General features: G+C 41.3%; 1 protein-coding gene across 1 annotated transcript in view; it reads right to left on the minus strand.

The window, feature by feature from the left end:
• Positions 1-504: 504 nt before the first annotated feature.
• Positions 505-15103, minus strand: part of LOC128664933 (phosphatidylinositol 3-kinase C2 domain-containing subunit gamma) — a 491959-nt gene continuing 477360 nt past the window's right edge. Inside the window, exons 12-13 of the mRNA XM_053719726.1 lie at positions 912-1033; positions 505-684 (exon numbers count right to left, since the gene is read on the minus strand). Of these exons, the coding sequence (XP_053575701.1) occupies positions 505-684; positions 912-1033 (302 nt within the window). The remainder of the gene's footprint in view (positions 685-911; positions 1034-15103) is intronic.

The following is a 15103-nucleotide window of genomic DNA, read 5'->3' on the forward strand; positions in this document are numbered from 1 at the left end:
TGAGGCACATAAACATGTATAGAGCTATGAGGCACATAAATATGTATAGAGCTATGAGGCACATAATCATGTATAGAGCTATGAGGCACATAATCATGTATAGAGCTATGAGGCACAAACATGTATAGAGCTATGAGGCACATAAACATGTATAGAGCTATGAGGCACATAATCATGTATAGAGCTATGAGGCACATAATCATGTATAGAGCTATGAGGCACATAATCATGTATAGAGCTATGAGGCACAAACATGTATAGAGCTATGAGGCACATAAAGATGTATAGAGCTATGAGGCACAAACATGTATAGAGCTATGAGGCACATAATCATGTATAGAGCTATGAGGCACATAATCATGTATAGAGCTATGAGGCACATAATCATGTATAGAGCTATGAGGCACATAATCATGTATAGAGCTATGAGGCACACAAACATGTATAGAGCTATGAGGCACATAATCATGTATAGAGCTATGAGGCACATAATCATGTATAGAGCTACACTGACCTTTTTATGCTTCCGAATTTCTGTGCATGACCTAAGAATTTCCCAAAGTCAATGTGAAACACGTGTCCTGTGTCCGTGATCATAATATTATCGCTGTGTCTGTCACAAACACCCAGGATAAACGTTGCCACGCACCAGCCTGCGCAGGAGTAGAAGAAGTTGTCTTCTGCCTGCGAATAAAGAAGCATTTTATAGAATTATTTCCCTTTATAGAAGCACAATATTGTGTTTGTACAAAACTAAACAGGGCAGGCGGTAACCCCCCATATTAGCAGGAATTACCGAGTCCAGAGGTTTCCATGAGGGCTAAGGTACTAGCGCAGTCACAAGCTAAATGGTTTAACCAAATCATACAGCAACATTATAGGGCTAAAAATTAGTCAAATAAAGAAAATACCTGTGGACAATTTACAGAACTGAACCACTTTTTTATTGAGCCATCCATTAGGGGCCCGAGAAGCCCAGACTTCTGGTGGATTTTGGCCAAAGTTGTAGCATTTGGGACCATCTGAACCAGCCCTGATAATAAAAAAGACAGTTAAGACATTTACAATAGGAGAGTAGGGGGGAAGAGGTCACTTTTATATAAATATCGGTATTTTTAGCATCAGATAAGGCATTAAAAACAATCAGCAAGATTACAAGTTTTGCGCTATACCGGGTGCGTAAAAAACGCAAAAAAATAGCGTTATCGCACTTTCCATATCGCTGCCATTACGAGTTACTGAAAAACCTTCTCTTGTTGTGCGGTATGGTATGTTAAACTCCATACAACACAAAACCCAAGGCCTAACTTGACGTGAAAGTGTCAGAATAAAACTAACACCTGCGATCGCGGAATAGCGATCGCCGTAACGCAACCACATTGATGTCTATGGGAAGAAAAATAATATGTTGAAACCTAACATCCTTACATATACTCCTAGTCTAAATACTCTTAGTCCGCCATCCCCCGACATTGCCTACACTAAATAATGTTATTAACCCCTAACCTGACACTCCCCGACACTAAATAAACATATTAACCCCTAAACCACCGCTCCCAGACACTAAATAAACCTATTGACCCCTAATCTGCCGCTCCCCAACACCGCTGACACTAAATAAACGTATTAACCCCTAATCTGACGGCCAACCACATCGCCAACACCATATAAACATATTAACCCGTAAAACGCTGGCCCCCCACATTACCAACACCATAATAAAGTATTAACCCTTAAACCGCCAGCCCCCCACATCGCATCTGATAAACTAAACCTATTAACCCCTAAACCACCGCTCCCCCCACATCGCAAAATACTAAATGAAACTATTAAGCCCTAAACTTAACACCACTCTGATTTGAACAGCCAATAGGATTTCAGTAGCTCTCATCCTATTGGCTGATTTCAAAATGTGAGCCAATAGGAATGCAAAGTACCCCATTTTTAAACGGGTACCTTGCTTTCAAGCTTCATTGTACGGCGGTGATCCTATAAAAAGGATCCTCCATGCTGGATGTCCGTGACATCAGTGAAGATGCTCGGCGCCTCCACAGCTCCACGCCACCGGGATGAAGATAGAAGATGCCGCCGCAATGGAGGAAGATGTCGCTGCCTGGATGAAGATGGATGTGAGTAGATTTTCTAGGGTTCGTGTTTAGGTTTTATTTTTAATTTTTGGTGGGGTTTTCTTTTTAGATTAGAGCTTTGGGCAGTAAAAGAGCTGATTTCCCTTTTAAGAGCAATGCCCATACAAATGCCCCTTTAGAGGCAATAAGTAGCTTAGGTTTCTTTTTGGGATTAGGTTTTTTTTTTTTTTGGGGGGGTTTCTTGGGTGGGGGGGGTTACTGTTAGGAAGAAGTTGTAATTTTTAGGTAAAAGAGCTGTTTAACTTAGGGCAATGCCCTACAAAAGTTCCCTTTAAGGGCTATTGATAGTTTGTTATCTTAGGGATATTTTAAGTCGTACAGCAATGTATAGCAAAACTTGTAATCTCGCTGTTAGTTACTTATAATTCCTGTAATCCCTTTGTTCTGACAGGTGAGCTCCTGCACTTATTCACTAAGATCTAGTGTATTTAGTTACTTATGGTTCCTGTTATCCCTGTGTGCCTTTGCTCTGACAGGTGAGCTCCTGCACTCCTTATTCACTAAGATGTAGTGTATTTAGTTACTTATGGTTACTGTAACCCCTGTGTGCCTTTGTTCTGACAGGTGAGCTCCTGCACTCCTTATTCACTAAGATCTAGTGTATTTAGTTACTTATGGTTCCTGTTATTCCTGTGTGCCTTTGCTCTGACAGGTGAGCTCCTGCACTCCTTATTCACTAAGCTCTAGTGTATTTAGTTACTTATGGTTACTGTAACCCCTGTGTGCCTTTGTTCTGACAGGTGAGCTCCTGCATTACTCATTCAGTAAACTCTAGTGTATTTAGTTACTTATGGTTCCTGTAATCCCTGTGTGCCTTTGTTCTGACAGGTGAGCTCCTGCACTACTTATTCAGTAAATTCTAGTGTATTTAGTTACTTATGGTTCCTGTAATCCCTGTGTGCTTTGTTCTGACAGGTGAGCTCCTGCACTCCTTATTCACTAAGCTCTAGTGTATTTAGTTACTTATGGTTCCTGTAATCCCTGTGTGCTTTGTTCTGACAGGTGAGCTCCTGCACTCCTTATTCACTAAGCTCTAGTGTATTTAGTTACTTATGGTTCCTGTAATCCCTGTGTGCCTTTGTTCTGACAGGTGAGCTCCTGCACTACTTATTCAGTAAATTCTAGTGTATTTAGTTACTTATGGTTCCTGTAATTCTTGTGTGCCTTTGTTCTGGCAGGTGAGCTCCTGCACTACTTATTCACTAAGCTCTAGTGTATTTAGTTACTTATGGTTCCTGTAATCCCTGTGTGCCTTTGTTCTGACAGGTGAGCTCCTGCACTACTTATTCAGTAAATTCTAGTGTATTTAGTTACTTATGGTTCCTGTAATCCCTGTGTGCCTTTGTTCTGACAGGTGAGCTCCTGCACTCCTTATTCACTAAACTCTAGTGTATTTAGTTACTTATGGTTCCTGTAATCCCTGTGTGCTTTGTTCTGACAGGTGAGCTCCTGCACTCCCTATTCACTAAACTCTAGTGTATTTAGTTACTTATGGTTCCTGTAATCCCTGTGTGCCTTTGTTCTGGCAGGTGAGCTCCTGCACTCATTCAGTAAGCTCTAGTGTATTTAGTTACTTATGGTTCCTGTAATCCCTGTGTGCTTTGTTCTGACAGGTGAGCTCCTGCACTACTTATTCACTAAGCTCTAGTGTATTTAGTTACTTATGGTTCCTGTAATCCCTGTGTGCTTTGTTCTGACAGGTGAGCTCCTGTACTATTTATTCAGTAAGCTCTAGTGTATTTAGTTACTTATGATTCCTGTAACCCCTGTGTGCCTTTGTTCTGACAGGTGAGCTCCTGCACTCATTCACTAAGCTCTAGTGTATTTAGTTACTTATGGTTCCTGTAATCCCTGTGTGCTTTGTTCTGACAGGTGAGCTCCTGCACTACTCATTCAGTAAACTCTAGTGTATTTAGTTACTTATGGTTCCTGTAATCCCTGTGTGCCTTTATTCTGACAGGTGAGCTCCTGCACTCATTCACTAAGCTCTAGTGTATTTAGTTACTTATGGTTCCTGTAACCCCTGTGTACCTTGTTCTGACAGGTGAGCTCCTGCACTCCTTATTCACTAAGCTCTAGTGTATTTAGTTACTTATGGTTCCTGTAATCCCTGTGTGCTTTGTTCTGACAGGTGAGCTCCTGTACTATTTATTCAGTAAGCTCTAGTGTATTTAGTTACTAATGGTTCCTGTAATCCCTGTGTGCTTTGTTCTGTTAGGTGAGCTCCTGCACTCCTTATTCACTAAGCTCTAGTGTATTTAGTTACTTATGGTTCCTGTAACCCCTGTGTGCCTTTGTTCTGACAGGTGAGCTCCTGCACTCATTCACTAACCTCTAGTGTATTTAGTTACTTATGGTTCCTGTAATCCCTGTGTGCCTTTATCTGACAGGTGAGCTCCTGCACTCCTTATTCACTAAGCTGTAGGGTATTTAGTTACTTATGGTTCCTGTTATCCCTATGTGCCTTTGTTCTGACAGGTGAGCTCCTGCACTACTTATTCACTAAACTCTAGTGTATTTAGTTACTTGTGGTTCCTGTAATCCCTCTGTACCTTTGTTCTGACAGGTGAGCTCCTGCACTCATTCACTAAGCTCTAGTGAATTTAGTTACGTATGGTTCCTGTAATTCTTGTGTGCTTTGTTCTGACAGGTGAGCTCCTGCACTACATATTCACTAACATCTAGTGTATTTAGTTACTTATGGTTCCTGTAATCCCTGAGTGCTTTGTGCTGACAGGTGAGCTCCTGCACTCCTTATTCACTAAGCTCTAGTGTATTAAGTTACTTATGGTTCCTGTAATCCCTGTGTGCTTTGTGCTGACAGGTGAGCTCCTGCACTCCTTATTCACTAAGATCTAGTGTATTTAGTTACTTATGGTTCCTGTAATCCCTGAGTGCTTTGTGCTGACAGGTGAGCTCCTGCACTCCTTATTCACTAAGATCTAGTGTATTTAGTTACTTATGGTTCCTGTAATCCCTGTGTGCTTTTGTTCTGACAGGTGAGCTCCTGCACTCCTTATTCACTAAGCTCTAGTGTATTTAGTTACTTATGGTTCCTGTAATCCCTGTGTGCTTTTGTTCTGACAGGTGAGCTCCTGCACTCCTTATTCACTAAGCTCTAGTGTATTTACTTACTTATGGTTCCTGTAATCCTTGTGTGCCTTTGCTCTGACAGGTGAGCTCCTGCACTACTCATTCACTAAGCTCTAGTGTATTTACTTACTTATGGTTCCTGTAATCCTTGTGTGCCTTTGTTCTGACAGGTGAGCTCCTGCACTACTTATTCACTAAGCTCTAGTGTATTTACTTACTTATGGTTCCTGTAATCCTTGTGTGCCTTTGTTCTGACAGGTGAGCTCCTGCACTACTCATTCACTAAGCTCTAGTGTATTTACTTACTTATGGTTCCTGTATCCTTGTGTGCCTTTGTTCTGACAGGTGAGCTCCTGCACTTATTCACTAAACTCTAGTGTATTTAGTTACTTATGGTTCCTGTAACCCCTGTGTGCCTTTATCTGACAGGTGAGCTCCTGCACTACGTATTCACTAAACTCTAGTGTATTTAGTTACTTATGGTTCCTGTAATCTCTGTGTGCTTTTGTTCTGACAGGTGAGCTCCTGCACTACTTATTCACTAAACTCTAGTGTATTTAGTTACTTATGGTTCCTGCAATCCCTGTGTGCCTTTGTTTTGACAGGTGAGCTCCTTATTTACTAAACTCTAGTGTATTTAGTTACTTATGGTTCCTGTAATCCCTGTGTTCCTTGTTCTGACAGGTGAGCTCCTGCACTCCTTATTCACTAAGATCTAGTGTATTTAGTTACTTATGGTTCATGTAATCCTTGTGTGCTTTAATCTGACAGGTGAGCTCCTGCACTCCTTATTCACTAAGATCTAGTGTATTTAGTTACTTATGGTTCCTGTAATCCCTGTGTGCTTTGTTCTGACAGGTGAGCTCCTGCACTCATTCACTAAGGTCTAGTGTATTTAGTTACTTATGGTTCCTGTAATCCCTGTGTGCATTTGTTCTGACAGGTGAGCTCCTGTACTATTTATTCAGTAAGCTCTAGTGTATTTAGTTACTTATGGTTCCTGTAATCCCTGTGTGCCTTTGTTCTGACAGGTGAGCTCCTGCACTCATTCACTAAGCTCTAGTGTATTTAGTTACTTATGGTTCCTGTAATCCCTGTGTGCATTTGTTCTGACAGGTGAGCTCCTGCACTACTTATTCACTAAACTCTAGTGTATTTAGTTACTTATGGTTCCTGTAATCCCTGTGTGCCTTTGTTCTGACAGGTGAGTGTGGCAAACCTAGCCACTTCTGGACTATAACATAAGAAAGGTTGTCTATAGGCTGTATATTGTGCTATGTAGATGTGACAGACCCTTCTGTCAGCACTGAAAGAGTTAACTGTGTTCAGCTTTAGCCTCAGCTATTGTGCACTGTCATTAATGTTATTGATACACAGTCCATTGTTTAATCAACCTCAGAGAGCAGACCCTAGATGATAAGGAAAGCCAAGTGTGTGTCTGTGTTTAAATTGTTATCAGCTTGAGCAAGGTATTCTATTGTATCATGTAAAAGGGCGTGTTCCCTCCATTCAATGTACAACAGTCTTTCAACCCCCCTTCTGGGGGGGGTCAGACCTGCATAAATACTGGGCATATGAGCCTTAATAAAAGTCATTCTGTTTAAAACCTGAAAACTGGCTGGGTTGTGAACTGCTGATTCCCTATGCAGGACATTGTTCCCTGGTGTTAACCCTTGGTATCCGGTTGGTACCGTTACAGTGAGCTCCTGCACTCATTCACTAAGCTCTAGTGTATTTAGTTACTTATGGTTCCTGTAACCCCTGTGTGCCTTTATCTGACAGGTGAGCTCCTGCACTACTTATTCACTAAACTGTAGTGTATTTAGTTACTTATGGTTCCTGTAATCCCTGTGTGCTTTGTTCTGACAGGTGAGCTCCTGCACTCCTTATTCACTAAGCTCTAGTGTATTTAGTTACTTATGGTTCCTGTAATCCCTGTGTGCTTTTGTTCTGACAGGTGAGCTCCTGCACTCCTTATTCACTAAGCTCTAGTGTATTTACTTACTTATGGTTCCTGTAATCCTTGTGTGCCTTTGTTCTGACAGGTGAGCTCCTGCACTCATTCACTAAGCTCTAATGTATTTAGTTACTTATGGTTCCTGTAATCCCTGTGTGCATTTGTTCTGACAGGTGAGCTCCTGTACTATTTATTCAGTAAGCTCTAGTGTATTTAGTTACTTATGGTTCCTGTAATCCCTGTGTGCCTTTGTTCTGACAGGTGAGCTCCTGCACTCATTCACTAAGCTCTAGTGTATTTAGTTACTTATGGTTCCTGTAACCCCTGTGTGCCTTTATCTGACAGGTGAGCTCCTGCACTACTTATTCACTAAACTGTAGTGTATTTAGTTACTTATGGTTCCTGTAATCCCTGTGTGCCTTTGTTCTGACAGGTGAGCTCCTGCACTCCTTATTCACTAAGCTCTAGTGTATTTAGTTACTTATGGTTCCTGTTATCCCTGTGTGCCTTTGTTCTGACAGGTGAGCTCCTGCACTACTTATTCACTAAGCTCTAGTGTATTTAGTTACTTATGGTTCCTGTAATCCCTGTGTACCTTTGTTCTGACAGGTGAGCTCCTGCACTCATTCACTAACCTCTAGTGTATTTAGTGACTTATTTTTTGTGTAATCCCTGTGTGCTTTGTTCTGACAGTTGAGCTCCTGCACTCCTTATTCACTAAGCTCTAGTGTATTTAGTTACTTATGGTTCCTGTAATCCCTGTGTGCTTTGTTCTGACAGGTGAGCTCCTGCACTCCTTATTCACTAAGCTCTAGTGTATTTAGTTACTTATGGTTCCTGTAATCCCTGTGTGTCTTTGTTCTGACAGGTGAGCTCCTGCACTACGTATTCACTAAGCTCTAGTGTATTTACTTACTTATGGTTCCTGTAATCCTTGTGTGCCTTTGTTCTGACAGGTGAGCTCCTGCACTCCTTATTCACTAAGCTCTAGTGTATTTAATTACTTATGGTTCCTGTAATCCTTGTGTGCTTTGTTCTGACAGTTGAGCTCCTGCACTACGTATTCACTAAGCTCTAGTGTATTTACTTACTTATGGTTCCTGTAATCCCTGTGTGCCTTTGTTCTGACAGGTGAGCTCCTGCACTCCTTATTCACTAAGCTCTAGTGTATTTAATTACTTATGGTTCCTGTAATCCTTGTGTGCTTTGTTCTGACAGTTGAGCTCCTGCACTACGTATTCACTAAGCTCTAGTGTATTTAGTTACTTATGGTTCCTGTAATCCTTGTGTGCCTTTGTTCTGACAGGTGAGCTCCTGCACTCCTTATTCACTAAGCTCTAGTGTATTTAGTTACTTATGGTTCCTGTAATCCCTGTGTGCTTTGTTCTGACAGTTGAGCTCCTGCACTACGTATTCACTAAGCTCTAGTGTATTTACTTACTTATGGTTCCTGTAATCCTTGTGTGCCTTTATCTGACAGGTGAGCTCCTGCACTACTTATTCACTAAGCTCTAGTGTATTTAGTTACTTATGGTTCCTGTAATCCCTGTGTGCCTTTGTTCTGACAGTTGAGCTCCTGCACTCCTTATTCACTAAGCTCTAGTGTATTTAGTTACTTATGGTTCCTGTAATCCCTGTGTACCTTTGTTCTGACAGGTGAGCTCCTGCACTCATTCACTAACCTCTAGTGTATTTAGTGACTTATTTTTTGTGTAATCCCTGTGTGCTTTGTTCTGACAGTTGAGCTCCTGCACTACGTATTCACTAAGCTCTAGTGTATTTAGTTACTTATGGTTCCTGTAATCCCTGTGTGCTTTGTTCTGGCAGGTGAGCTCCTGCACTCCCTATTCACTAAACTCTAGTGTATTTACTTACTTATGGTTCCTGTAATCCCTGTGTGCTTTGTTCTGACAGTTGAGCTCCTGCACTACGTATTCACTAAGCTCTAGTGTATTTACTTACTTATGGTTCCTGTAATCCTTGTGTGCCTTTGTTCTGACAGGTGAGCTCCTGCACTTATTCACTAAACTCTAGTGTATTTACTTACTTATGGTTCCTGTATCCTTGTGTGCTTTATTCTGACAGTTGAGCTCCTGCACTCCTTATTCACTAAGCTCTAGTGTATTTAGTGATTTATGGTTCCGGTAATCCCTGTGTGCCTTTGTTCTGACAGGTGATCTCCTGCACTACGTATTCACTAAGCTCTAGTGTATTTACTTACTTATGGTTCCTGTAATCCTTGTGTGCCTTTGTTCTGACAGGTGAGCTCCTGCACTGATTCACTAAGCTCTAGTGTATTTAGTTCTTATGGTTTCTGTAATCCCTGTGTGCTTTGTTCTGACAGGTGAGCTCCTGCACTACTTATTCACTAAGGTCTAGTGTATTTAGCTACTTATGGTTCCTGTAATCCCTGTGTGCCTTTGTTCTGACAGGTGAGCTCCTGCACTACGTATTCACTAAACTCTAGTGTATTTAGTTACTTATGGTTCCTGTAATCTCTGTGTGCCTTTGTGCTGACAGGTGAGCTCCTGCACTACTTATTCACTAAACTCTAGTGTATTTAGTTACTTATGGTTCCTGCAATCCCTGTGTTCCTTGTTCGGACAGGTGAGCTCCTGCACTACTTATTCACTAAACTCTAGTGTATTTAGTTACTTATGGTTCCTGTAATCCTTGTGTGCTTTAATCTGACAGGTGAGCTCCTGCACTCCTTATTCACTAAACTCTAGTGTATTTAGTTACTAATGGTTCCTGTAATCCCTGTGTGCTTTGTTCTGACAGGTGAGCTCCTGCACTCCTCATTCACTAAGCTCTAGTGTATTTAGTTACTTATGGTTCCTGCAATCCCTGTGTGCATTTGTTCTGACAGGTGAGCTCCTGTACTATTTATTCACTAAACTCTAGTGTATTTAGTTACTTATGGTTCCTGTAATCCCTGTGTGCCTTTGTTCTGACAGGTGAGCTCCTGCACTCATTCACTAAACTCTAGTGTATTTAGTTACTTATGGTTCCTGTAATCCCTGTGTGCCTTGTTCTGACAGGTGAGCTCCTGCACTACTTATTCAGTAAGCTCTAGTGTATTTAGTTACTTATGGTTCCTGTAACCCCTGTGTGCCTTGTTCTGACAGGTGAGCTCCTGCATTACTCATTCAGTAAACTCTAGTGTATTTAGTTACTTATGGTTCCTGTAATCCCTGTGTGCTTTCTTCTGACAGGTGAGCTCCTGCACTCCTTATTCACTAAGCTCTAGTGTATTTAGTTACTTATGGTTCCTGTAATCCTTGTGTGCCTTTGTTCTGACAGGTGAGCTCCTGCATTTATTCACTAATCTCTAGTGTATTTAGTTCTTATGGTTCCTGTAATCCCTGTGTGCCTTTGTTCTGACAGGTGAGCTCCTGCACTACTTATTCACTAAACTGTAGTGTATTTAGTTACTTATGGTTCCTGTCGTCCCTGTGTGCTTTATTCTGACAGGTGAGCTCCTGCACTCCTTATTCACTAAGATCTAGTGTATTTAGTTACTTATGGTTCCTGTAATCCCCGTGTGCCTTTGTTCTGACAGGTGAGCTCCTGCACTACTCATTCAGTAAACTGTAGTGTATTTAGTGATTTATGGTTCCTGTAATCCCTGTGTGCCTTTGTTCTGACAGGTGAGTTCCTGCACTACTTATTCACTAAGCTCTAGTGTATTTAGTTACTTATGGTTCCTGTAATCCCTGTGTACATTTGTTCTGACAGGTGAGCTCCTGCACTACTTATTCACTAAACTCTAGTGTATTTAGTTACTTATGGTTCCTGTAATCCCTGTGTACCTTTGTTCTGACAGGTGAGCTCCTGCACTACTTATTCACTAAGCTCTAGTGTATTTAGTTACTTATGGTTCCTGTAATCCCTGTGTACCTTTGTTCTGACAGGTGAGCTCCTGCACTCATTCACTAACCTCTAGTGTATTTAGTGACTTATTTTTTGTGTAATCCCTGTGTGCTTTGTTCTGACAGTTGAGCTCCTGCACTCCTTATTCACTAAGCTCTAGTGTATTTAATTACTTATGGTTCCTGTAATCCTTGTGTGCCTTTGTTCTGACAGGTGAGCTCCTGCATTTATTCACTAATCTCTAGTGTATTTAGTTCTTATGGTTCCTGTAATCCATGTGTGCCTTTGTTCTGACAGGTGAGCTCCTGCACTCCTTATTCACTAAGCTCTAGTGTATTTAATTACTTATGGTTCCTGTAATCCTTGTGTGCCTTTGTTCTGACAGGTGAGCTCCTGCACTTATTCACTAAGCTCTAGTGTATTTAGTGATTTATGGTTCCTGTAATCCCTGTGTGCCTTTGTTCTGACAGGTGAGCTCCTGCACTACGTATTCACTAAGCTCTAGTGTATTTACTTACTTATGGTTCCTGTTATCCTTGTGTGCCTTTGTTCTGACAGGTGAGCTCCTGCACTGATTCACTAAGCTCTAGTGTATTTAGTTCTAATGGTTTCTGTAATCCCTGTGTGCTTTGTTCTGACAGGTGAGCTCCTGCACTACTTATTCACTAAACTCTAGTGTATTTAGTTACTTATGGTTCCTGTAATCCCTGTGTGCCTTTGTTCTGACAGGTGAGCTCCTGCACTACGTATTCACTAAACTCTAGTGTATTTAGTTACTTATGGTTCCTGTAATCTCTGTGTGCCTTTGTTCTGACAGGTGAGCTCCTGCACTACTTATTCACTAAACTCTAGTGTATTTAGTTACTTATGGTTCCTGTAATCCCTGTGTGCCTTTGTTCTGACAGGTGAGCTCCTGCACTACGTATTCACTAAACTCTAGTGTATTTAGTTACTTATGGTTCCTGTAATCTCTGTGTGCCTTTGTTTTGACAGGTGAGCTCCTTATTTACTAAGCTCTAGTGTATTTAGTTACTTATGGTTCCTGTAATCCCTGTGTTCCTTGTTCTGACAGGTGAGCTCCTGCACTCCTTATTCACTAAACTCTAGTGTATTTAGTGACTTATTTTTTGTGTAATCCCTGTGTGCTTTGTTCTGACAGGTGAGCTCCTTATTCACTAAACTCTAGTGTATTTAGTTACTTATGGTTCCTGTAATCCTTGTGTGCTTTAATCTGACAGGTGAGCTCCTGCACTCCTTATTCACTAAGCTCTAGTGTATTTAGTTACTAATGGTTCCTGTAATCCCTGTGTGCTTTGTTCTGACAGGTGAGCTCCTGCACTCCTTATTCACTAAGCTCTAGTGTATTTACTTACTTATGGTTCCTGTAATCCCTGTGTGCATTTGTTCTGACAGGTGAGCTCCTATACTATTTATTCACTAAGCTCTAGTGTATTTAGTTACTTATGGTTCCTGTAATCCCTGTGTGCCTTGTCCTGACAGGTGAGCTCCTGCACTACTTATTCAGCAAGCTCTAGTGTATTTAGTTACTTATGGTTCCTGTAACCCCTGTGTGCCTTGTTTTGACAGGTGAGCTCCTGCATTACTCATTCAGTAAGCTCTAGTGTATTTAGTTACTTATGGTTCCTGTAATCCCTGTGTGCTTTCTTCTGACAGGTGAGCTCCTGCACTCCTTATTCACTAAGCTCTAGTGTATTTAGTTACTTATGGTTCCTGTAATCCTTGTGTGCCTTTGTTCTGACAGGTGAGCTCCTGCATTTATTCACTAATCTCTAGTGTATTTAGTTCTTATGGTTCCTGTAATCCCTGTGTGCTTTGTTCTGACAGGTGAGCTCCTGCACTCCTTATTCACTAAGCTCTAGTGTATTTAGTTACTTATGGTTCCTGTAATCCCTGTGTACCTTTGTTCTGACAGGTGAGCTCCTGCACTCATTCACTAACCTCTAGTGTATTTAGTGACTTATTTTTTGTGTAATCCCTGTGTGCTTTGTTCTGACAGTTGAGCTCCTGCACTACTTATTCACTAAACTCTAGTGTATTTAGTTACTTATGGTTCCTGTAATCCCTGTGTACCTTTGTTCTGACAGGTGAGCTCCTGCACTACGTATTCACTAAGCTCTAGTGTATTTAGTTACTTATGGTTCCTGTAATCCCTGTGTGCCTTTGTTCTGACAGGTGAGCTCCTGCACTACTCATTCAGTAAACTCTAGTGTATTTAGTGATTTATGGTTCCTGTAATCCCTGTGTGCCTTGTGCCAACAGGTGAGCTCCTGCACTACTTATTCACTAAGCTCTAGTGTATTTAGTTACTTATGGTTCCTGTAATCCATGTGTGCATTTGTTCTGACAGGTGAGCTCCTGCACTACTTATTCACTAAGCTCTAGTGTATTTAGTTACTTATGGTTCCTGTAATCCATGTGTGCCTTTGTTCTGACAGGTGAGCTCCTGCACTACTTATTCACTAAACTCTAGTGTATTTAGTTACTTATGGTTCCTGTAATCTCTGTGTGCTTTTGTTCTGACAGGTGAGTTCCTGCACTACTTATTCAGTAAGCTCTAGTGTATTTAGTTACTTATGGTTCCTGTAATCCCTGTGTGCCTTTGGTCTGACAGGTGAGCTCCTGCACTACTTATTCAGTAAATTCTAGTGTATTTAGTTACTTATGGTTCCTGTAATCCCTGTGTGCTTTGTTCTGACAGGTGAGCTCCTGCACTACTCATTCAGTAAACTCTAGTGTATTTAGTGATTTATGGTTCCTGTAATCCCTGTGTGCCTTGTGCCAACAGGTGAGCTCCTGCACTACTTATTCAGTAAGCTCTAGTGTATTTAGTTACTTATGGTTCCTGTAACCCCTGTGTGCCTTTGTTCTGACAGGTGAGCTCCTGCACTACTTATTCACTAAACTCTAGTGTATTTAGTTACTTATGGTTCCTGCAATCCCTGTGTGCCTTTGTTTTGACAGGTGAGCTCCTTATTTACTAAGCTCTAGTGTATTTAGTTACTTATGGTTCCTGTAATCCTTGTGTGCTTTAATCTGACAGGTGAGCTCCTGCACTCCTTATTCACTAAGCTCTAGTGTATTTAGTTACTAATGGTTCCTGTAATCCCTGTGTGCTTTGTTCTGACAGGTGAGCTCCTGCACTCCTTATTCACTAAGCTCTAGTGTATTTAGTTACTTATGGTTCCTGTAATCCCTGTGTGCATTTGTTCTGACAGGTGAGCTCCTATACTATTTATTCACTAAGCTCTAGTGTATTTAGTTACTTATGGTTCCTGTAATCCCTGTGTGCATTTGTTCTGACAGGTGAGCTCCTATACTATTTATTCACTAAGCTCTAGTGTATTTAGTTACTTATGGTTCCTGTAATCCCTGTGTGCCTTGTCCTGACAGGTGAGCTCCTGCACTACTTATTCAGCAAGCTCTAGTGTATTTAGTTACTTATGGTTCCTGTAACCCCTGTGTGCCTTGTTTTGACAGGTGAGCTCCTGCATTACTCATTCAGTAAGCTCTAGTGTATTTAGTTACTTATGGTTCCTGTAATCCCTGTGTGCTTTCTTCTGACAGGTGAGCTCCTGCACTCCTTATTCACTAAGCTCTAGTGTATTTAGTTACTTATGGTTCCTGTAATCCTTGTGTGCCTTTGTTCTGACAGGTGAGCTCCTGCATTTATTCACTAATCTCTAGTGTATTTAGTTCTTATGGTTCCTGTAATCCCTGTGTGCTTTGTTCTGACAGGTGAGCTCCTGCACTCCTTATTCACTAAGCTCTAGTGTATTTAGTTACTTATGGTTCCTGTAATCCCTGTGTACCTTTGTTCTGACAGGTGAGCTCCTGCACTCATTCACTAACCTCTAGTGTATTTAGTGACTTATTTTTTGTGTAATCCCTGTGTGCTTTGTTCTGACAGTTGAGCTCCTGCACTCCTTATTCACTAAACTCTAGTGTATTTAGTTACTTATGGTTCCTGTAATCCCTGTGTGCCTTTGTTCTGACAGGTGAGCTCCTGCACTAC

This window comes from Bombina bombina, chromosome 6 (genome assembly GCF_027579735.1).
Source record: "Bombina bombina isolate aBomBom1 chromosome 6, aBomBom1.pri, whole genome shotgun sequence".
NCBI classification, from domain to species: domain Eukaryota; kingdom Metazoa; phylum Chordata; class Amphibia; order Anura; family Bombinatoridae; genus Bombina; species Bombina bombina.